General features: G+C 41.8%; 1 protein-coding gene across 4 annotated transcripts in view; it reads left to right on the forward strand.

The window, feature by feature from the left end:
• The window catches only part of HDAC7 (histone deacetylase 7), a 233,531-nt gene that overhangs the window by 158,188 nt on the left and 52,086 nt on the right, over nucleotides 1-23,257 (forward strand). For all 4 annotated transcript variants that reach the window (XM_032211336.1, XM_032211337.1, XM_032211338.1 and 1 more), the window contains 4 exons: nucleotides 2,284-2,483; nucleotides 4,405-4,495; nucleotides 16,974-17,076; nucleotides 22,386-22,501. In XM_032211336.1, the coding sequence (XP_032067227.1) occupies nucleotides 2,284-2,483; nucleotides 4,405-4,495; nucleotides 16,974-17,076; nucleotides 22,386-22,501 (510 nt within the window). The remainder of the gene's footprint in view (nucleotides 1-2,283; nucleotides 2,484-4,404; nucleotides 4,496-16,973; nucleotides 17,077-22,385; nucleotides 22,502-23,257) is intronic.

Below are 23,257 nucleotides of genomic sequence, written 5' to 3' on the forward strand. Positions count from 1 at the left end.
GAAGGGAGTGCTGCCTTGATCTCCTGAATGAAATATAGGAAATAAATCAAATAAATAGGGGAAAGGGTGGAAATTAAGTTTAGGAAATGAGGTCTGCATTTTTTTCTCTCTCACCAGTGTTTATTCTGTGGCTAGAAAAACAGCCCGCCACTCACTTCTTCCTGGCTTCACATTCTGTTTCACACTCCACTTGCAACACCTGTCAATCAGTGATCTGTCTTTTCCCCCCCAACGTATGTGATGCTGTTCAATCACTAGGATTGCAACCTTCTAAATTTTTCCCCTAAGTGTCATCATCTTTAGCAAATTAAGTGGGTATCTGTCAAAGAAAGGCCATTCTTTGCACTATTAGCACAATTGTAAAATTAAATAGCCTTCCTGGAGTTGCTCATCTGCAATTTTTTCCTGCTGTTTTCTAGTTAATAGATAGGATCTATTTTATTGGTTAGAATTTTGGGCAAGTAACAGCATGATTTTTTTTTGGTATTAACTGCCTACATATTTTCCTCCTGGTAATTTGTTTACGTATGATATGATATGTGTTTGCGCATGTGTGGGTGTTTGATTGCATGGTGCCTTGGTTTTATTGGAATGTACATCATAAAGGACTTTTGGCGGAAAGATAGGCTATCGTTATTTTAAACTGCAATGCAAAATAAATTCCATTAACAATGCATGAAGAGACTCATCATCTTGTTCAAAAATTACATTATTTGTTTGTATAAATTAGTTCACTTCCAAGATGTTCAGGTTGGTTGGTTTGCGAGTATCTTGGCAGAATCAGGATCGAGACTGATACATGACTTTCTAGAAACATGGATGCTCAAAGAACCTACTTCTGCCTCTAGATCTCTCTACAGATTTTTTGTTCCACGTTAAAAATAAAATACTCAAGTGTTTCTAAGTATGTCCACAGTTGTATTGAACTTCATCATACGCAATGAAGTGGCTAAACTGATTTAAATTGGTAAGCGGGCAAGAGAGGACAACAGAAGATAGGGTAGTTATATAGAGTAGGCTTTAATTACATGAGGCAAATACCTCAATCAATTAGCAATTGTAACATGTTAGAAATCAGTTGGGTTTTCTGAAACCTCCTAAGACTGCCAGAAAACTTTTGATACATGTGAGTTCAACAGTGGTTGATTGAACACCAAAATCCCACTCTCATATTAACTAATAGGCAATGTTTAATTTGAAAATTATTGTTTCCAATTTCAAGATACAATGTAGAGCATAGTTTCCCTTTAAAAATTGTATTTAGACATAATGTCCCTTTGTAATGTCCAATATAGAACATGTGACACCATTCTTGCCAGGGTTTTTTTTTTTTTTAGTAACTGCTGTCTTTCTTTTCTTCTGGGAATATTTTCAGTTTCCCAATCTAGATGCATTACTTACTGTTTCCTGGTTGTCACCCTCTAAATAGTCACCAGGCCCAACCCTGCTTGGTGTTGAACCCAGAGGAGGTCAGCCAGGTGCTGCCACCTGCTTTTTAAATGCAAAAATACATACTTAATTCAATTTGGTAAATTTTCCTCCCTCTGTTAGTTCTGGAGTTCTTTGATGTGCATATCAGCCCAGGAACAGCAGATCGGGTGCATGAGAATTTATCAAATTCAAATTACCCCCAAGCATCTTTTTATCTAGAATGTAGGAGGACTACTAAGCATTGCAGATGAAGAGTGGGATTGAAGGGTTGGGCAGCTTTCTGAGGCACTAGGACATTTCTGACTCAAATGTTTGGAGTGGGAAAAGCTTGGGCTCTAGAAAAAGGAACTCCAACATGGAACATGGTGGTTCCACCACAAAACCACGGTAGACAAAAGCGCGGTCGACGAAAGCGCGTATGTGACGTCATCACAGCGCGACGAAAAAGATCGAAAAATGTAAAAATAAAGCGAGAACCTTACCCTAACCCCCCCAAACCTAACCCTAAACCTAACCCTAAACCTAACCCTTAACCTAACGAAAAACCTAACGCTAACCCTTAACCTAACGCTAAACGTAACGCTAACGCTCTAAACCTAACCCTAGCCCTTAACCTAACCCTAACCCTAAACCTAACCCTTACCTTTATGTGAATCGGCTTGCTGTAATTTAATTTTTATTTCAATTTTTCGATCTTTTTCGTCACGCTGTGATGATGTCACATACGCGCTTTCGTCGACCGCGCTTTTGTGGAACGCGGTTTTGACGGGTCATGGAACATGGTAACTTCTGGAGGAGTTTGTTTTTCATGAAGTGGGGCAGGTATTAAACAAACCTTTTCTTATGTTTCAGGAGGTGCCGTGAAGCTCTGCGTCTCCCTGCAGGTTCCTCAGACCATCCCCATGGACCTGCGGATTGGACAGCGTCTTGCCAAACCCAGCCCAGATACTGCCTTACTGGCCCTGAAGCAGACACAGCAGCTCCAGCACCAGTTCTTCCTGGCAAGCTTGCATCAACAGCAAGTGGAACAGCTTACTCGCCCGCATTTGCGGGTTAGTGCGGCCGTTCAGGGTCAACCTGGGAAATAAGGGAGGGGAGGTGCCGGATGCACTCTCAGGTCCAGCATTGCCTTGATACGTTTCAAAGTTTCCTGGAAAAAGATTGCTACAGAAACATGAAATTGATACGGATTTAACATGAAACCCACATTAGGCAATATATTGAGATGAGATCATGTAACAGGCATTATACAGGTATAGAATTGACAAATACATCAACCCCTTCATAGCATAGGTTCTTGGCAAGGTTCAGGTTTCTAGATTAAAATCTCTAAACTTACTTGAACTTCTGCTTGTAGGTCAGAGGTCACTGAATTATTAATCGGTCCTCATAAGAACTGGCTTATGGGATCACGTCGAGAGGCACTTATAGAATCTATAAATTATCAAGTAGAAGTTGCAACCAGACATGATTTCACTTGGATTGATGCCTGGAACGCTCCTTCCAACCTGGCAGTCTCTAGATTCTTGGACTATAGCATATCTCACCCGTTTCAGCTACAATGATGGAGATGATGGGTGAAAAATATTCTGGCAGGCATCAGTTTGAGAAAGGAAGTTTAGAATTTTATTTTTATTATTTATTTATATTGCATACTTCTTTAACACCCATCTCCTTTGGAGAATTACTTTTAGCCATGAAAACACGTGCTATCAACCAGCAGCCCTTTCCATCTTAGTGATAGATCAGCCTTGGCGAGAAAAACTGCTTTTGCGTTGACATCTCTCATGTCCCACCGATGACTCTCATTGCTAGAAGGGAGTACAAGAATGTGGAAGGCAAATTATGATACCATGACATATTTGTGGCTTTTAATGGACACCTATAGAGAATCTCCAGCCTACAAGTGCACTTGGCTACTAGGACCAAATTAGTTGGCAGGAATCTTGATTGTCTCCTTTCTGACCATAAGATCACTGTCACCTTGGGATGCACCTTAGGTTCCAACTGCTCTGATCTAATTGCTCAACTTTGCAGAGGTATTTAGTGTCCTCAACCAAATCTGCTCCTGAAAACCACCTGACCTCTCTGCTACTAGATGTAGTTTGTCTCTCGTCATGGCTTGTGATCCCCTTCCCCAACACCTCCCTACTGAGGCATTTTCACAGTGTGGAATGGACTCAGATGTTGACTGAGCTGTCCTGGTGGCAGCTACCATTAGTAACTCCCCTGAGCTAGGAATTGAGGAATCTTATCCTCCTGAGTCAGATTCATTCGGAGACTTCAGCTTGTCCAGAATGCAGCCGCGCGAGCGATTGTGGGTGCACCTCGGTTCACCCACGTTACACCTATCCTCCGCGAGCTGCACTGGCTGCCTATTGGTCTTCGGATACGCTTCAAGGCGCTAGTCGTCAGTTATAAAGCCCTTCATGGTATTGGACCTGGGTACTTGAGAGACCGCCTGCTGCCAATTACCTCCAATAGACCGATTAGATCCCACAGATTAGGCCTCCTCTGAATTCCATCCACTGGCCAATGCCGACTGGCGACCACCCGGAGGAGGGCCTTCTCTGTGGCTGCTCCGGCCCTCTGGAACGAGCTCCTCATGGAGATTCGAACCCTCACCACCCTCGAGGCCTTCTGCAAAGCCCTTAAAACCTGGCTGTTCCGGCCTGGGGCTAATGAGCTTTTGTCCCCCCTCAAATGGTATGGTTGTTGTGTGTTTTTAAATTGTGGTATTGTTTTGTTCGTCTTTTTTATTCCTTATTTGTACCCCCCCCCCTTGACTTGGGTTGTGAGCCGCCCTGAGTCCTCTTCGGGGAAAAGGGCAGCATAGAAATATAATCAATTCAATTCAATTCAATTCATCAGTTGACCTGCCTTATCATAGTTTCTTCCTGGTTGAAGAAAATGGCCAGCCCTTGTTTTATGTGTCTGTTCATTTTTTTTTCTACATTTTTTTTTCTTCTGCAGGTGCCCATGGATCCCCCGCCCCAAGACACCGTCCCTGGAAAACAGGAACAGGAGCTGCGGCTGCTCTTGAATAAGGACAAAAGCAAACGCAGTAAGAGGCTTTCCATTCTCTCTTCCCCCTTTCTCCCTTAAGAATGCTTCATGGCTGGGCCAGAAAATTCATTCACCCTAGGTATCTCTCTTGACTTTTGCTTTCCTTCCTGGATTCAGGGGGAAAAAATGAATTCTTTCCCATGCCATGTGCCATATCCAAGTATTTTATTGATTATTGTGTTTATGGCACATGACACAGGTCTATTGAAAAATAGTTGACTTTATTTAGTGATTGGATAGGAAAACAGAAAAATCTCAGACTTCTATGGGGGGAGGGGGGATACCCTAAAAGAAGGTAATGGAAAATTACATTTGTCCTGGTGCCAAGGATCAATGTGCATCTACTGTATTCTTGTGGGCACCAAGAGTTCAGCTCAGCTCAAGCAAACCTTTATCTGGTATTGAATCTTGGGGTTCTATTAAAATAATCGATATGCCAGTACCAGGGAAGACAAAGAATTGGAGAAATCACAAAGTATCAACATCTGAAAATTGAAGTTGAAAGTTTAGGGCATAAATCAGGTGTGGTAGTCCCAGTCATTATTGCAACATTGAATGTCATACCCCAAAAAACTTGGATAGCGTTTAGAAAATCTGCACATTGACAACATTTTCATCTGTCAATTACTTAAGGCCGCACAGCTTGGATCCACAAACATACTACTGCCAATACATTACAACATTCTAGGTTCTTGGGAAGAATTTGACTTGCATGAAGGCCAATGCCAGCTAAAGAACTGGCAACTATTATTTCACATTCTCTATATGTATAATGAAAATAGTAATCGCTGGAGACAACTAAATAGAAGAGAAAGAACTGAAGAAAATCCTAAAACACAAAAGATCAGCAAATAGAAGTAGAACGATTGTGGCAAAAGAAAACAAAAATAGTATCAGTCCCAAGTCCATGAAAAAAAGCCTGAATAGGTGGTTAAAAATACCAAATCCAGTCTAAACATATTCCTGACTATGCAATGGACCATCATCTTTAAAATAATTATAGTTTATTAAATCTGTGCTGCTCAATTCTCAATGACTCTGGATGGCTTACAACAGTCAAAAATACAAAACAGCCCACACTATATAAATTTTGGTAAAAATTCCTACACACAGGCTTTGTAGCTGAACATCCCAAACATAAAGAGTGCCAGAACGTGGGCAGGCAGAAGACAAAAAACAGGTTTTGTTATCTGTAATAATTTGTGAAAGAGATCTGCCCTGATTTTAAGCAGATAAAGAAAAAAATATTGGCATCTGGTGGCATTATAGAGACTAACTCCTTTATGCTTGCATAATCTTTTGAGGTTGTTTGTATCTGATGCTACAGTAAAATACAATAGGTATCAGATCAGGAACCCTGCAAAATTGCAGTCAGCCAAAAGTCTTTCTCCTGGCTTACTCAATACTTCATGAGCTAAATTTAATCCCAATTCCTTCTGGGGGTTTGTCCCTTGGTTTGCAGAACCAGAATCAGATGTTCACCTTCCTGCGTTACCATGTCCCAGGGAGACTGTCCCAGCAATCTTTTGTTGTTTATTGCAGCCAGTTAATGAAGCTTTTCCCCTGCTCTGATTTGTCAAGAAGCAATCTGTGAACAGGGATTTTTTTTTTTAAAAAAATGTTTTGTTGTAAAGGGAAATAAATTTATAAATGTTTTCTTCTCAACAAATTTTGCTCTTGCTTTTAAAGAAAAACGAATCAGATCTTGGGGACGTTTGCAGTTTCATGAAAATATAAAATTGTTATTTTTTTAGCATAAGATCACATGTCGGGTTGGAAGGAATTTTGAAAGTCCAATCAACCTCCCAATTAAGATTTTCTTTTAAGAGTCTGGTAATAATTTAGTTCTTACTGATGCCACCCTTGTGAGTGTGTAATTCAGTATCTGCTTTGTCCCTTGCGTGGTGAAAAAAGATGGTTTCAAGCCTTAGAATATCTAGCCAGAAGTTGGGAAAAGGTGAACTTACAAGCTGGGAGGGTCACCGTGAGAGAACAGAGTCAATACTGAGTCAGACTGATCCATGGTCTCACTTGATTGCAGGCGCCTTTCTGTGTTATGTGCTTCAAAAAACAAAATCCAAACCTTCATGAATGAATAAATAAATGAATGAACGATACAGAAATGGTATGTTTGTGTGTATGTAAATACATAAAGATATAGGCATAAATTTTACATACCCACATACAATATATCTATACATACGTACATACATGTACACATATAGAATGCATGGATACATATTTACATATACATTGATGCATAGATATATGCATTTATGCACGCGCACACACATACACATAGATATTCATCCGCACATAAGTATGCATGCATATACATTGTATGTGTGTGTATATATACATATAACTGCGCATATATGTATGTGTGTGTGTGTGTGTGTGTATGTATGTATGTATGTATGTATGTATGTATGTATGTATGTAATTAGTGTCACAATCCCTGGTATGCCCAAATATGGGAGGAAGCTCACTCCTTCCATTCTCTGTCTATCGGCTCGTCACAAGAGACCATCCACATTTATCAGCACAAACACAACATATATATATATATATATATATATATATATATATAGATAGATAGATAGATAGATAGATAGATAGATAGATAGATAGATAGATAGATAGATGATAGATAGATAGATGATATAGATATAGATATAGATTAGATATAGATATATAGATATATTCTCGTAGATTTTCACAGGTGTAGGTATGCTGGTCTTGTTGTATTTGGGTCTTTTCCCATGTAAGATTGAGATTGTCTTGGCAACGTTTCGACGAGGTCTCACTCGCCATCTTCAGGCTGGTGTTTTCGGCTTAAAGCGTGGTCGGAGCTAGAAAGACGGCAGCTCCGGCCACGCGTTAAGCCCAAAACCCAGCCTGAAGATGGCGAGTGAGACCTCGTCGAAACGTTGCCAAGACAATCTCAATCTTACACGGAAAAGACCTGAATACAACAACACCAGCATATGTTTGTGTGTGTGTGTGTGTGTAGGTAGGTAGGTAGGTAGGTAGGTAGGTGTATATGTATATCTATATGTCTATATCTATATATCTATATATAGGTAGATTCGTACACATACACACACACACACACACACACACACACACACAGATATACAAACAGCATTGATATAATGCTGTTCAATAAGAGCTGAGGCTATACTGGAGGTCATTTTAGTCATTTCCCCATCCCCATATTTTGATATTTAATGTGTTATTTTCTCCCCTCCCATGTATTTTAAGTTCCCCCATTGCCATTTTTCATAAAACCTTTATTTTGAAAATATATTACGAGCACACAGCCCGTATAGGCACTGGGAGAGGAGGCAAAACACCATCAAGGCCCTCTTCTGTGTTTGAAGTGTATCTGTGGGTAGGATGGACTGCATATCTTTTTTGTATTCCATAAGGGCTACTTATGAGTTGAAACACAGCAGGGGCCAAACCAGGAAATGGGAGAAAATGAAAACAAGCCAATCCCTCTCCTGCTCCTCTGGTGCTGTTTTTCTCTACCCTCTTTATCACTATTTACATCTCTTCCTGTCTGTCTGGCATGCAGGCAGGCATCATGATAAGACTGGGTAAAAGTTATTCTCAGTGTATGTTTTTATGTATGTGAGTGTAAGTGTGTTTCTTGTAAAGTAACTATCATAATAGAAGAAGAATCCCACAAGCATTATGAAACGATTGGTTAAGGTCTCCTCAGCTGCTACTCATTGCCCGCAACACTGACATGAGAGTGATAGAGCATCAAAATGTTATACTGCGCCATTGCCGAATTGGGCAGGGAAATAGATGTTAGTACGTGGGCACCGTTCAGAATGGACCATTTTGAAAAAGGATGGGTTGATGTAGAGCAGCATCATGGTGTGTGAAAAGAATGGCCGTTGGTGTTCTTAGTGACAATCTTTTTTTGCTGACATTTTTGCGGTGCAAGGGAATGATGAGATGTACATGATGTTGCCATTATACAAACGCCACACTTCATGTACTTGCTTCTCACATCCAACTGCAAGTACATTATGGTGACATTTGGGTGATGACAACATCGTGGATTTGCTGTGGAGGCCACTACATAGAACCAAGCATGGTATCTGCTCCGTTGCTACAGCAGGAATAGCAATAGCAATAGCAATAGCAATAGCAATAGCAATAGCAGTTAGACTTATATACCGCTTCATAGGGCTTTCAGCCCTCTCTAAGCGGTTTACAGAGTCAGCATATTGCCCCCACAGTCTGGGTCCTCATTTCACCCACCTCGGAAGGATGGAAGGCTGAGTCAATCTTGAGCCGGTGAGATTAGAACCGCTGAACTGCAGATAACAGTCAGCTGAAGTGGCCTGCAGTACTGCACCCTAACCACTGCGCCACCTCAGGAAGCAAAAGGTGGTGTGGAACATGAAACAAACTTGTGATTATCAGTTGAACCAATGAAAGGCATGCTTGAGAGTGACAAAGAAGGAACATAGGGGAGCCAGAAACGGGGTTCCCTCCACTAATTTTGATGGCATCGGTTGCCATCATAAGTTGAGAAGATGCCATGAGGTAGCTGGATCTTCCAGAAGCTCCAACCTATACATGTTCCATTCAGACATGAGAACATTACCATAATAGGTCATTCCAAGCCTTTCAGGAATGATCTGGCCTGAAAATGGTCCCTTCCCCCCTCAGGAAACAGCATGTTCTGAGGTGAGACTATTTCAGGTATGCTTAATGTTGACCTCAAGCATTTTACATACTGCTGCTTGCCGTAGCATGCCCTGTTTCATTCTGCATTCTGCCTTTAGCTTCTTCAGATCAAAATAGTATCTGTATCGGATAGTCTTCAGATCTGGTATCAGATCTAACCATAGCTGTAACAGGCTGATGAGCAACAAGAAGTCAAGGAGTGTATCTTGAGGACATTATGTCTCTTATTCAATCACAGTGAGGCAAGGGAATCAGCAATGTGCGTAGCTCACCCTGTTGCCCTTTTGACAGGATATCCTGTGTGTCAAGTGCTCCTGGCAGTTGCCTACCCAAACTTGTTTGGAAACTGCTTTGGGCAGAGAAGGTCCTCTTTGCAACCTCCCGGTTGAAAAAGAATATCTCAAATATTGACAAGCAACATATTAGTGACCCTTTGCTCCAAACTAGAGATCAGTTAGCTTTTCCAATGCTGCATAAAATGCCTTTGGCTGTTTTCTTTGCACTCGCTTTGCAATCATAAAGATTGGTATCTGGATAGACTCCAAGAAATGGGGATATAATGAGCAGTGATCAATGCAAAATCATGTCACAAACGCTGCCAATTTCACATCGAAGTGTTAGGATAGAAAGCCCAACCTTAGCCAGATCTTACTGCAGGGTCGATGCTTTAGGATGTGGTTTTTAATTTTTTTTTACAATTTTCCTTTTTGGATTTTTTTTTAAAACTCAGAGTTGGCTGGCAAGCTGGTTGCACTTACAAATTCAGTGCATAAATACATGCCCAATATTTGCATCATGCTATGCATTCTGCATGCTTCTAAGCTTTCAGAACATTTTTCAGACCCAGAACAGCATTTCCCTGATATTTCAATCATGTAAAGTGTTTGTTAATATTAAAATAAGCATCCTGGGAAATTCTTGGAATTGGAGTCTCGACATTTCTAACAGGTATCAAGGCAAACACATCAGCCTTTCCCAACCTGATGCCTGAAATGTTGAAACTGCAACTCTTGAGAATTTCCCAGGATACTTATTTTAATCAGCTAGGCTGGGGAATTCTGGAAGTTGTAGCTCCTATACATCTGAAGATCATCAAGTCTGGGGAAAAACGACTTTAGATGTAGGTCATTCCTACTGTCTCAATTAAGTGGTGTAACTTTATGACGGGAATGAAACACATGCTTAGGAGTTGTCTTGCCTCAATATGACTCACCAATGTGATTTCATTGCTTGTAATGCCTGAAGGTAGAATCATACCAAAATAGGATCAGCATCAAAACGTTTGATGATCCGTTCTTTGGCTGATTTCAAGGCAAGTATGAACTGATCAGAGATCTCTCCTGATCCTGCAGTCCTGTCAGAATTAGATTCCTGTCTAAAGAAGAGGAAATTTCCCACTGATTCCCTGAAGAGCATTTCCTTTCAATGCAAGTACTGTAGGTGAAACAGCAAGAATCACAGCAATCCAACTTTTTTTTTTAATCCCAGCTGGGGTTTTCAACTAAGCAAAGCCCTTTTTCATATTAGGTGAACACACATAATTCGACTTGTGGTGATCTTTCCTAAGATTTAACCTAGATAATACAGAAAAAGTAGTTTGATTTTCTCTTTGCTTGTTCCTACAGGCTTTTTTCATGGGCAAGTTCTTCATGCCTTATTTCATATTTCTGGTCAAGAATCAGAACAGGAAAAACAAAATATGTGCAGCTATTTTGTTACTAAATTTGCAGTATAATCTTGGGCATCACGTGGCATGGAAGATTAGGGACAACACATATCCTGTAGGTTGCCCACAACAGATTTAGTACTAGATTTTTTTTTGGCATATGTAGCATTGGTCATTAGGGAAGATGTAAGTCAAGTAAGTTGCTCAATAGTAGTAACTGTGAGAGGGATCTTGGAATCCTAGTGGACAATCATTTAAATATGAGCCAGCAGTGTGCAGCTGCTGCCAAAAAAGCCAACACAATTCTATAGAATGATAGAATCAAGATCACATGAAGTGTTAACACCACTTTATAATGCCTTGGTAAGACCACACTTGGAATACTGCATCCAGTTTTGGTCGCCACAATGTAAAATAAGATGTGGAGACTCTGCAAAGAGTGCAGAGAAGAGTAACAAAGATGATTAGGGTTCCTGGAAGCTAAAACATATAAAAAACAGTTGCAGGAACTGGGTATGTTTAGTTTAATGAAAAGAAGGAGTAGGGGAGACATGATAGCAGTCTTCCAATATCTCAGAGGTTGCCATAGAGAAGAGGGAGACACCCTATTATCCAAAGCACCTGAGGGTAGGACCAGAAACTAATCAAGGAGAGAAGCCACTTAGAACTGAGGAGAAATTTCCTGACAGTTAGAATAATTAATCAGTGGAACACTTGCCTCCAGAAGTTGTGAATGCTCCAACAATGGAGGTTTTTAAGAAGATGATAGATAACAATTTGTCTGAAGTGGTGTAGGGTTTCCTGCCTAGGCAGGGGGTTGGACTAGAAGACCTCCAAGGTCCCTTCCAACTCTATTATTCTAGTCTAACATTTGAAGTCTGGGGGGAGGGGTTCAAGATTGGTCAAAAACTAATTGTTGAAAGTTGCAGGCCACTGCATCTATTGGGCACAAGGTTGGAGAAGGAGAGATTTTTGTCTTCCCAACATCAGACAGGATTAAAAGTGATTAAAAAACTTGATATTTTTGATCGCACCAAACCTAGATGTGATCCACCTGATTACCTTAACCTTGGCAACAGTAGCGTTTCTTCTAAACAAGAGGACCATTCCCTACTAGTTACCACATTTCACCTTGCTACAGAAAAATAAGCACCCATCTCTTTATAATCTTTCCCAGTCTCTGTAGAAACCACTGAGGTCAATTTATAGGATGCTTGTATACTTTCTTATATGCCTGCCTTTACACTAAATCGTCCCGCCATCTAGTGTCCAGTGCTAATTTTGCATCTACTTGTAACATCACTTTGCATAGAATTGTCCCAGAAGTACTTTTTCAAGAGACAATTTGACTTTCTTTGTTTTTCCTTGAAGACGTTTCACTTTTCTTCTCCTGGAAGCTTCTTTAGTTCTGAAGAAAAGAGTGTGAAAAAGCATATTTGGGACAACTCTGACTGAGAATCTCCATAGACATTTGCATAGAATTGTTCTCTAGCAATGCAGGACTTTCTGTTCCACCTGGACTATTTTGTTCCTACTCATCCTTTGGAGATTGTTTTATTTATAATTTAGGAATGCTTTTAACATTCACAAAAAAGAAATCTCAGGTTCTTTTAGCCCGATGTGTGCCTCTCTTGTCTATATAAGAGAGTGCATACACAAATCAATGCACATACTTTACAAGTATGTAAAAGCGTTTTCAACAATTAAAATCCATACATCTTTCAGACAAATTACAGCGAGTTTTATTTTCCTTTTTAGTGAGAATTTGCAAAACAAAGTCCAAGACCTTAAAATCGGTAGCATCTTAAGAAGAAATCCTGAGATAATTAACATGGTTTTTCTTCCTAATTATATACCTTTGGTTTTATTTCAGTGGTAATAGTGTGGGTGTGTGCGTGCAAATCCCACTCATAAATCTCCTAAATCACCCAGAGACACTAAACAAGTTTGACTGTGACTCAAGATAAAATTCAAATATAATTGGATTTGGCATTACATGTGGAAAGAATTTGGCTACATAGCTTAATTGATCACTCTGTAAGCATGAGCCAGGAATGTGAGGCAACAGCTGTCAAGACTAATGCAGTCTTAGGCTGCCTTATGTCAGTTCCAACTCAGAAAAAGTAATTGGTTGGTCCTACACGGCATTATTCAACTTGCAGCAGGAATAGTGAACCTAGTTCTGGATGCTGCATTTTAAAGACCCTGGCATACCTGAAGGAAGTCAAACAGGATAAGGAGGGTGATGTGAGAATCCGATGAAATGGGGCTTGGTTGAAAGAGCAGGATGAGTTTCATCCAGAGGTGGTATTCAGCAGGCTCTGACCAGTTCTGGAGAACGGGTAGCGGAAAATTAGAGTAGTTCAGAGAACCAATAAATATCACCTCTGACTGGCCCCGCCCCCATCTATTCTCCGCCTCCCGAGTCCCAGCTGATCAGGGGGAAATGGGGATTTTGCATTAACCTTCCCCTGGAGTTGGGAGGGAATGGGGATTTTACAGTAACCTTCCCCTGGAGTGGGGAATGGAGATTTTACAGTAACCTTCCCCTGGAGTTGGGAGGGAATGGAGATTTTACAGTAACCTTCCCCTGGAGTTGGGAGGGAATGGAAATTTTACAGTAACCTTCCCCCGGAGTGGGGAAGGAATGGAGATTTTACAGTAACCTTCCCCTGGAGTTGGGAGGGAATGGAGATTTTACAGTAACCTTCCCCTGGAGTTGGGAGGGAATGGGGATTTTACAGTAACCTTCCCCCGGAGTGGGGAGGGAATGAGGATTTTGCAGTATCCTTCCCCTGCCACGCCCACCAAGCTACACCCACAGAACCGGTAGTAAAAAAATTTGAATCCCACCACTGGTTTCATCCTGCAGAAAAGAAGAATGAATAGCAATACCAGGGCTGAATCTCAAATATCCCAAAGGTCATCATGTAGATATGGATATCTATTTTCCCCAAAACACAAGATTAAAACCTGAGGGTTAAACATGACCTAGAAACAGATTTCAGCTAACCTGATGTGGAATTGAAATCTGCTTTCTTAATAACAAGAATGCTTGACGGTACCTCAGGCTGTTACTGTAGCACTGACAAAAGAAAATAATAAATATTCAGAGTGCTCTCTATTCATTTAGACTGACGTTATTTGCAGTTTCTGTCTTGGCGAGCGTGATGCATGATTTTCTGCCCTCTTTGCCTCCTGCCAACATTTTTTTTAATGTCACATTGAAATGAGAGATGAAATACGATTTAAGGATAGCTCGTACAAGCTGCAGTGAATTGTTGTTCTTAATAATAAAAACAAGAACTTTGAATAACTATTAGTGGCACCTTTCCTCCCCTCCTGTCTTTGCTTACCTCTCACGGTGTACAAAAATTCTTATAAAAATTCACAAATGGCAAAGTACTTATTGCCTGGAAATAATCTCTTTTCGGAAGAGCGGATTTCAGATTTGTATTTGTGCCTGCCTGAGAATTACTTCCATACCCAATAGAGCTGAAATAACGTGCTTATTAATTTTGTCATCACACATACAGTTTTAAAAAGGAACCTGGCAACCTCACAGCCTTACGTAAAGCCAGGGCAATAATATCCTCATTTTTTATGGATAGAGGAAGCGAAGCTGAGCGATCAGAATCTGCCCAGTAGTCTAAGCCTCCTTGATCAGGAGCCAGGGCTGATACCTATAAAGCTCTGCTGGCTGGTTATGGGGCAATATAGCCCAACCCTTTGGAAATTACACATATCCACTCACGGGCATCAGAGGAGGCCACTTCAAAGATCTGCTGAGTGATACATGCCTGGGAATTCCCTGCAGCCACTTCCCACGCCTTTCAGCACCTTGTCGATGGTTTTATAGCAACATAGCCTAGCCCTGATATGGCAAGTTGCATGATCTTCCTTGGGAAGAGTTACTTCATTGAGACCAAGTCAAAGTAGGGTTCTTAGGGAATATTAACAACCAGCAGGGGAAGATGGGTTTCCCGTCTTTCCTTTGATAACTCAAGTGTGTTCTTAAGCTAAAGTAAAAGGTTTGCTGTTTCCTTTGACAAAAATAGGTTTTGAAATTCCCTTGCCTGTTGCTGCTGCTCTGATTCCAGTTTGAAATCAGTGGTACTTCCTACTACAGGATGTTACACTTGCTGGTGCTCTTTTCCAGATAGTTTCTCTTGAATATGGAAAGTAAGTTGCTGTTGATATTTGCAGTACCTTTCCTTGTTGGGAAAGGTACTGCAGTATCAACAGCAAGTTACTTTCAACAGCAAGATACTTTCAATCACCTTGTCGTGTGATTGAATATGCTATTATTTTTCAAAACCAGCAAGCAAGTTGTTGTTAGGGTTCCGAATAGCATCCTCAATCAAAGAAGGCTAGAGATTCCTCAAAAGTTCAGATTTATTAGAGAAGCCATATTGGCACATCTGGGGAAACCCAAATCTGAAAGCTCCCAGGTTTTCCCCACCCAATTGAAAGTTCAAGACCCTGCCCCAGCACCCACATGTCCATCACATGGCCAAATCAGCCACTGTCACAAAGGAAGATTCCTCCCATCCACGTTAGTACAGGTGCAGGGACAAAATGACCTTGACTCTCTGAGAAGGAATGTTATTTTGGCTACATATCTCCCATGCTCCATACAATCCCCTCCTCCCAGTTTCCCACAGTAGAATATGTTTGAATATGTGGCAGGCTTGAGGCCCAATACAAAGATGGCTTCCAAGCCTGACAGTTGTATTTTATCAGAAAGTGTGTGAGATACTTGTTTGAAAGTTGCTAAGGGCAGCTATTTCATAATTTCATTCATGAACAAGCTTTGAAAGGTGGCAATCAAAGATCAGCCTTTCATCAGCCGTGTTAAGTCTTTCATATACCTAGCAATCTTTTCTTCCTCTTGTTGCAATGTTGATGTAGTTATGACTGTAGTTTTATTATGTTCCCCTCTGCTCCACTTCATAAATCTATTTCATCCCTGTAATCATATGCAAGACATATAGATAGCTTTGAGGGAAAATAGATGTGTGGTTTAATTAAAAATAAATTAGTTTTGCTATTTTTCCCCTTGCCTTGACCAAGCATGATCCAGGACTAGAAAGAAGTGATACATTCCCGACTTAATGACACACCTGGCAGAAGACTACTAATTCAGAAAATTGTAAATGACTGGGGTTTGATACAGGTTTTGATGGGCAGAATTATGGAGCCAAGGTGGCGCAGTGGTTAGGGTGCAGTACTGCAGTCCACTTCAGCTGACTGACAGTTCAGTGGTTCAAATCTCACCGACTCAAGGTTGACTCAGCCTTCCATCCTTCCGAGGTGGGTGAAATGAGGACCCAGACTGTGGGGGCAATATGCTGACTCTGTAAACCGCTTAGAGAGGGCTAAAAGCCCTATGAAGCGGTATGTAAGTCTAACTGCTATTGCTATTGCTAATTAGTTGGTAGAATGTCCGCTTTTGTCTTCTTTGCTGGGGTTTGTCTGTATGATCCCTAGGAAAGGAGAGCTGGGAAAGACCCCACCCTGAAATTGTGGGGGTTCCCTGCTGGTCATTTAGAGCAGAGGTGTCCAACCTTGGCAATTTTAAGACTTGTGGACTTCAACTCCCAGAATTAGCTGAGGTAATCTGGGAGTTGAAGTCCACAAGTCTTAAAGTTGCCAAGGTTGGAGACCCCTGATTTAAACAACCCTGAGATGAAACGAGAGGGGGTGGGAGGGAGAGAGGGCTGGCTTCTGTAAGGCAGCTTCCTGCAGTTATCAGTGAAACGGAGGAACATGCAATACATCTGTGAATGATGTCCTTTGAGGATAAAGACATAAAATCTTCACATCTACCACAATCTTAATTTTTTTTCTCAGGAAGATCTGCCTCTTATTTCTTGAAACGCCTTCTTGCTTTATTTACCAGTTAAGATGTACATCTCACCTGTGGGATCTCGGTGGCTTTAATGAAAAGATCTTCCCTTATGTTTGAGTCCAGTCAAATGTTTTTGGGTGCATTTGAATCCATTTTCAGGAGCCACCAAATTGGAGAATTAAGAGATGAGTTACCATAGCTAGCCTTTGATGCTTCATTGTAGTTACCAGCTGCGTTTTTGTTCAACAGGTGCTGTAGCAAGTATGGTTGTGAAGCAGAAGCTGGCAGAAGTCATCCTGAAAAAGCAACAAGCTGCTCTGGAAAGGACTAATGCTCCCATCATGCCATACAGGTAATCTAGTTCTAGAAATACATTGGCAAACCTCACATGCTGGAACATCAACAGACTTCTTAACGTCGCCTTAAGAATTGGTCTTGCTACAGTTCCCATCATCCCCAACCAGCATGACCAATACAGCTTGCAGGAATGATGAGGGAATAGAAGGGGAACTCATAAAATATGCAGATGACACTAAGGTGGCAGGAATAACTCGACACCCCAGAAGACAAGCTCAGGATCATAAAAGATCTTGACAGATTTGAACAAGGGGCCCTATCCAACAACATGAAATTTAATGAAGAGAAATGCAGGATTAAGCAACACCTGGCTGCAAAACAGTAACTGTGAGAGGGATCTTGGAGTCCCGCTGGACGATCACTTAAACATCACCTACATGGCTTGGGGCCTGGATATCTGCGGGACCGCCTCCTGCCACATACCTCCCAACAACCCATAAGATCTCACAGGTTGGGCCTCCTTTGGGTACCGTCGACTACGCAATGTCGGTTGGCGACTACTCGTGGGAGGTCTTTCTCTGTAGCTGCCCCGGCCCTGTAGAATGATCTACCCGCAGAGATCCGGAACCTTCCCACTCTCTCGGCCTTCCGGAAAGCCACTAAAACCTGGCTGTTCCAGCAGGCCTGGGGCTGTTGACCACAAAATACGGTCCAGCCCCACTCAGAACGGAGTGTATGGTGTGCTGTTTTTTCCCCTCTGTATTTTATTTTTTGACTTATTTCTGTACTGTAAGCCGCCTGGAGTCCTACGGGATTGGGCAGCATATAAATGTTATTAAACTTGCAAACTTGCAAACTTGCAAACATGAGCCATCAGTGTGCTATAGCAGCCCAAAAGGCTAATACAATCCTTGGTTGCATAAAGAAAGGCATAAAATCAAAATCATGTGTTGTGTTAGTACCACTCTATAAAGCCTTAGTAAGGCCACATCTGGAATACTGCATCCAGTTTTGGTTACCGCATTACAAAAAAGATGTTGAAACTTGTGGAAAAAAAGAGAGCACCTAAGATGATTAAAGGCCTGGAGACTAAAACCTATAAAGAACGGTTGCAAGAATTGGATATGACCACTCTAGGGAAAAGACGGACTAGGGGAGGATATGATAGTGATATTCCGGTATTTGAGGAGCTGCCACAAAGTGGAGGGCGGGTGGTCAACCTATTTTCCAAAGCACCCGAAGACAGGACAAGAAACAATGGAGGGAAACTAATGAAGGAGAGAAGCAATCTGGAATCAAGAAGAAACTTCCTAACAGTGAGAACAATTAACCACTGGAACATCTTGCCTTCAGAAGTTGTGGGAGCTTCATCACTGGAGGCTTTTAAGAAAAGACTGGATAGCCACCTATCTGAAATGGTATAGGGTCTCCTGCTTGAGCAGAGGGTTGGACAGGAAGACCTCCACAAAGACCTTCCAGTTAAATTCTGATTCTGAGATTCTAATTAGAAAGACACTTAGGATGTAAAAGATGGGATGGTTGACTGATTAGGTTGTTGCTGTACCCCAATTTAATCAAAGGTAGATGTCTTTGAGTTATCCATGATAGAAGTCACCCTAACTTAAACTGATAACTTAAGAGCCGAGGTGGCGCAGTGGTTAGGGTGCAGTACTGCAGGCCACTTCAGCTGACTTGTTATCTGCAGTTCAGCGGTTCTAATCTCACCGGCTCAAGGTTGACTCAGCCTTCCATCCTTCCGAGGTGGGTGAAATGAGGACCCGGATTGTTGGGGGCAATATGCTGACTCTGTAAACCGCTTAGAGAGGGCTGAAAGCCCTATGAAGCGGTATATAAGTCTAACTGCTATTGCTATTGCTATAACTTTAATGTGGTTGGGATGGCCCTCTCCAGTGCTGGCTACAACTTGACTTTCTTGCATACTTGCCTCATTTACTTTACCACCTTACATATTTTTAGAAGCCCTATAGTTCCACTTCGTTTTACAGCACTGTAACCTGCCTTTGCTGTTTCATGGATATGTCCTCTTTGAAAGAGAACATGAGCCTGTTAATAGCCCTGGGATCATAATCTGTGTGGGTTGAATTACATCCCCAGGTAGATCTTTTGCAGCCAAGATCATTTCTCTGCTTGCATTGTTCAGGACTAGTTATATATATATATATATATACACACACACACACACACACACACACACACACACCAGTGTCCTGTTTTCTTCTCTATTGTTACACCCTTGCTAAAGTCCTTGACCTAGTCCCAGACACGGCACTTTGGGTGTTGCTATAAAGGGAGAAGCTATTCAGCTCTGCTGACTTTTACTGGCTATAGCTTCCTGTTTTTTGGGGGGGTGGGGGGCGGAGCTGGACAGGCTTCCTTCTGAGCAATATTTTTGTTCAGGATGGGGAATGCTTCTTTAAATGCACACAAGCACACATATCCTGTAACAAAAGAGGCAGTTTGGTAACACCCCTTTCAATCGAAAGCCAACTAGATGTGTTGGAGTAGGACTCCAGTTATCCCCAACCACATTGTAGGAGGTCAGGATAACTTATGGTTAAGCTGTGGTTTTGTGCAGACCAAGGCCAGAGTTGGTCTTGCTGAAGTGGGGCTTGATCCTCGAAAACAGCAGTCAACCAGCTACATGGTGCTTGTCCAGATTTTCATTGATTCTGGAGAACAGGGATACGACGAATAGTTTGGATGTAGGGTTGGTTGGAAAGCATGTCATGAGTGCTTCCAAAAATGGCCACCATGAAGGGGAGGGCAAACAACTTCTCAGAATAGCTACAAGAGTTGTCATAGCCAACCACAAAATACTGGTTGGCGACATGGTTCTCTGCATCAGGAATGCCCCCTAAGCCTAGCTTACCTCCTCTTTTTCATTAATAATCATATCTCTGTATAAGATTAGGTTAAGGTCTTTGTAGGCACCAAGCAGTCCCATAATGCAGGATTCCTTAATGCAGTCAAAAGGGTAAAGCTAAGGGAGAGAGGCAATCTAAACACTAATTGTAAAAAGATGAAAGAGATGCAACAGATTGAAAGTTTCTTTTGTGCCCCTTCTTCCCTGAATGGGCAAACTTGACAGGGTTTCCAAAGAACAAAGGAAGGGGGGGGGAACCCCACCTTGCACAATCTTACGGATACTGAACATTCCCCCAAACCGAGATGCAGGAACTTTATTTCAGAAGACAGCGACCTTATAATTGGAGATAACACTGAAAATCCATTACAATACAATTGCTCTTTCGTCCTGCCATCTTTCACACGTTGATCCAGAAGTACCAAACTTAAGTCCTTAAGTCAGAGGTCTTCAAGCTTGACAACTTTAAGACTTGTGGACTTCAACTCCCAGAATTCTCCAGCCAGCAGCTGGCTGGAGAATTCTGGGAGTTGAAGTCCAGAAGTCTTAAAGTTGCCAAGTTTGGGGACCCATCCATATCTTAAGCCATTTGTGGTCATTACTTACATAAAGGAGACATGCGGGTCCTCCTGAAACCTCAACTTTGAATGGCACTGAAGAACAAAATTGGGCAGGCCTTTCAAAACTACTTGTTCATAATGCTTCTGAAGGAAAAGTGTAATAACTCCTCATCTTATTTCTTCACGACTCAGTCCTACAAGTTGTGACCTCAGCCTTTCAGACCAGTATTGACCAATTTGAGTTCTGACATTTGCAATTGGACAGGGATACTGCTACTTCTAAAGATTAATCTGTGAAATTACTTTCAGCTGGAAACCCTGCAAACTCCCAAGATGGCTTCAGCTAGGTTCACTTCAGGGTTGGCAATTTGGCTTGATGTCAGTGTTCCAATTAATGCACCCATAGGAAGGCAGGTTCCTCAAAGAACAGTTTATTGGATACTTCATATTGGCACAACTGGTGAAAGCCAAATCTAAAAGTAAAAGTCCCCCCCCCCCACAAGTTACTGGCCACACTGTCCAATCCAGGTGCTGGCCGGTTGCCCGGTTACTTGCTCCTCCTCTGGCCAGCCACCTGTGTGAATGTCCTTGGTTCCCACAGGAAAACTTTATTTGGCTATTTGGCTACAAAACCCATCTAACTATTCCCCCCCCCTTCCCACCATTGTGTGGCGACCCTGAAGATTCCAAGATGGCTTCAGACAGGTTCTCTTCAGGATTGACATCAGCAGCGAATTATGGGCTGACCCTAGGGAATCTTGGCAAGGAGGTTAGATTTGAACTGGAGACTTCCTAACCTGCAGGCTCATTCCCTTGATCTTTAACTGGCTGACCAACCGCACTCAATATGTAGTCCTCAATGGAACTGCATTTACATGGAGGGAGGTATGCAATGGAGTACCCGAAGGCTTTGTTTTAGGCCCAGTACTCTTCAACATCTTCATCAATGATCTGGATGAGGGGATAAATGGGGAACTCATCAAATTTGCAGATGACACCAAGCTGGCAGGAATAGCCAATACTCCAGAAGATAGGCTCAAGATACAGAAGGATCTTGACAAACCTGAACATTGGGCATTATCTAACAAAATGAAATTCAATGGTGAAAAGAGTAAGGTTCTACATTTAGGCAAGAAAAACGAAATGCACAGGTACAGTATAGGTGGTACCTTGCTCAACAGTAGTAACTGTGAGAGGGATCTTGGAGTCCTAGTGGACAACCATTTAAATATGAGCCAGCAGTGTACAGCAGCTGCCAGAAAAGCCAACACAGTTCTAGGCTACATAAATAGAGGGATAGAATCAAGATCACGTGAAGTGTTAATACACTTTATAATGCCTTGGTAAGGCCACACTTGGAATACTTCATTCAGTTTTGGTCGCCATGATGTAGAAAAGATGTGGAGACTCTAGAAAGAGTGCAGAGAAGAGCAACAAAGATGATTAGGGGACTGGAGACTAAAGCATGTGAAGAACAGTTGCAGGAACTGGGTATGTCTAGTTTAATGAAAAGAAGGACTAGGGAAGACATGATAGCAGTGTTCCAATATCTCAGGGGTTTCCACAAAGAAGAGGGAGTCAAGCTATTCTCCAAAGCACCTGAGGGTAGAACAAGAAGCAATGGGTGGAAACTAATCAAGGAGAGAAGCAACTTAGAACTGAGGAGAAATTTCCTTACAGTTAGAACAATTAATCAGTGGAGCAGCTTGCCTCCAGAAGTTGTGAATGCCCCAACACTGGAAGTCTTTAAAAAGATGTTGGATAGCCATTTGTCTGAAATGGTATAGGGTTTCCTGCCTAGGCAGGGGGTTGGACTAGAAGACCTCCAAGGTCCCTTCCAACTCTGCTATTGCATTATTGTATTATCATAAACTGATCTAGGAATGTTACCCACAAATCTCTTTCTCATGCTTTATCCAGATCCTTAGAGCCAATGGAACATGAAGGCCCACCGAATCCTATGCTCCATACTTTCTTTCCTCCTGTCCCCAACAACTCCAGGAGTTCTCCAGACCACTTTCCGTTAAGGAAAACAGGTAAAAAGGTCTTACTTGAGTTACCCTTTGAGGATATTGAGTTTCCAAGTGATAGTTTTTTTGTGGGGGGAGTGGAACATCCTTGATGCTCCTCTTTGGACAATAGCAGGAATAACAACATTGGACTTTTGCCAGGAAATAATTTTATAGTGTAGAATTTAATATGATGAACTACCTGTATCTGTATAATAAACCAGTGTCAAAGGCACAGCTACTTGCTGGATTGTTCAGAAAAACAAGAGTAAAAGGAAGGAATCCATGGAAGTTCACATTAACTTACTTGAGATACATGCACACCGTTATTTTTCATGTACCGTATTTTTCAGAATATAAGACGTACCAAGATTTTGAAGAGGCAAATTAAAAAAAAAGGTTTTTGCACCCTGCAGACCGCTCAAAAACGGGCCGTTTTTTGTCCAAAAAAAAGGGGCATGCATAGCCTTTAGGAGGCTTGTAGAGTGCTCCTGGGGACCAGGGGAGTGGGGGGAATTGAGCAAAAAACTGCCCCTTTTTCGCTCATTTCTGCACTCCCCAGCCCCCAGGAGCACTCTGGAAGCCTCCTAAAGGCTATGCAGAGCCATTTTGGTGAAGGGGGTGGGGTTTCGGGAAGCAAAAAATGCTGTATTTAGTGTATAAGACACACCCAGATTTTCAGCCTCTTTTTTTTGAGGGAAAAAGGTGCATCTTATTCTCCGAAAAATACAGTAGGTTTTTTTTTTTTTTTTGTAGTTGAATAGCCTAGGAATTAAATTGTGG

Source organism: Thamnophis elegans, chromosome 2, assembly GCF_009769535.1.
Source record: "Thamnophis elegans isolate rThaEle1 chromosome 2, rThaEle1.pri, whole genome shotgun sequence".
In the NCBI taxonomy this organism is placed as follows: Eukaryota; Metazoa; Chordata; class Lepidosauria; order Squamata; family Colubridae; genus Thamnophis; species Thamnophis elegans.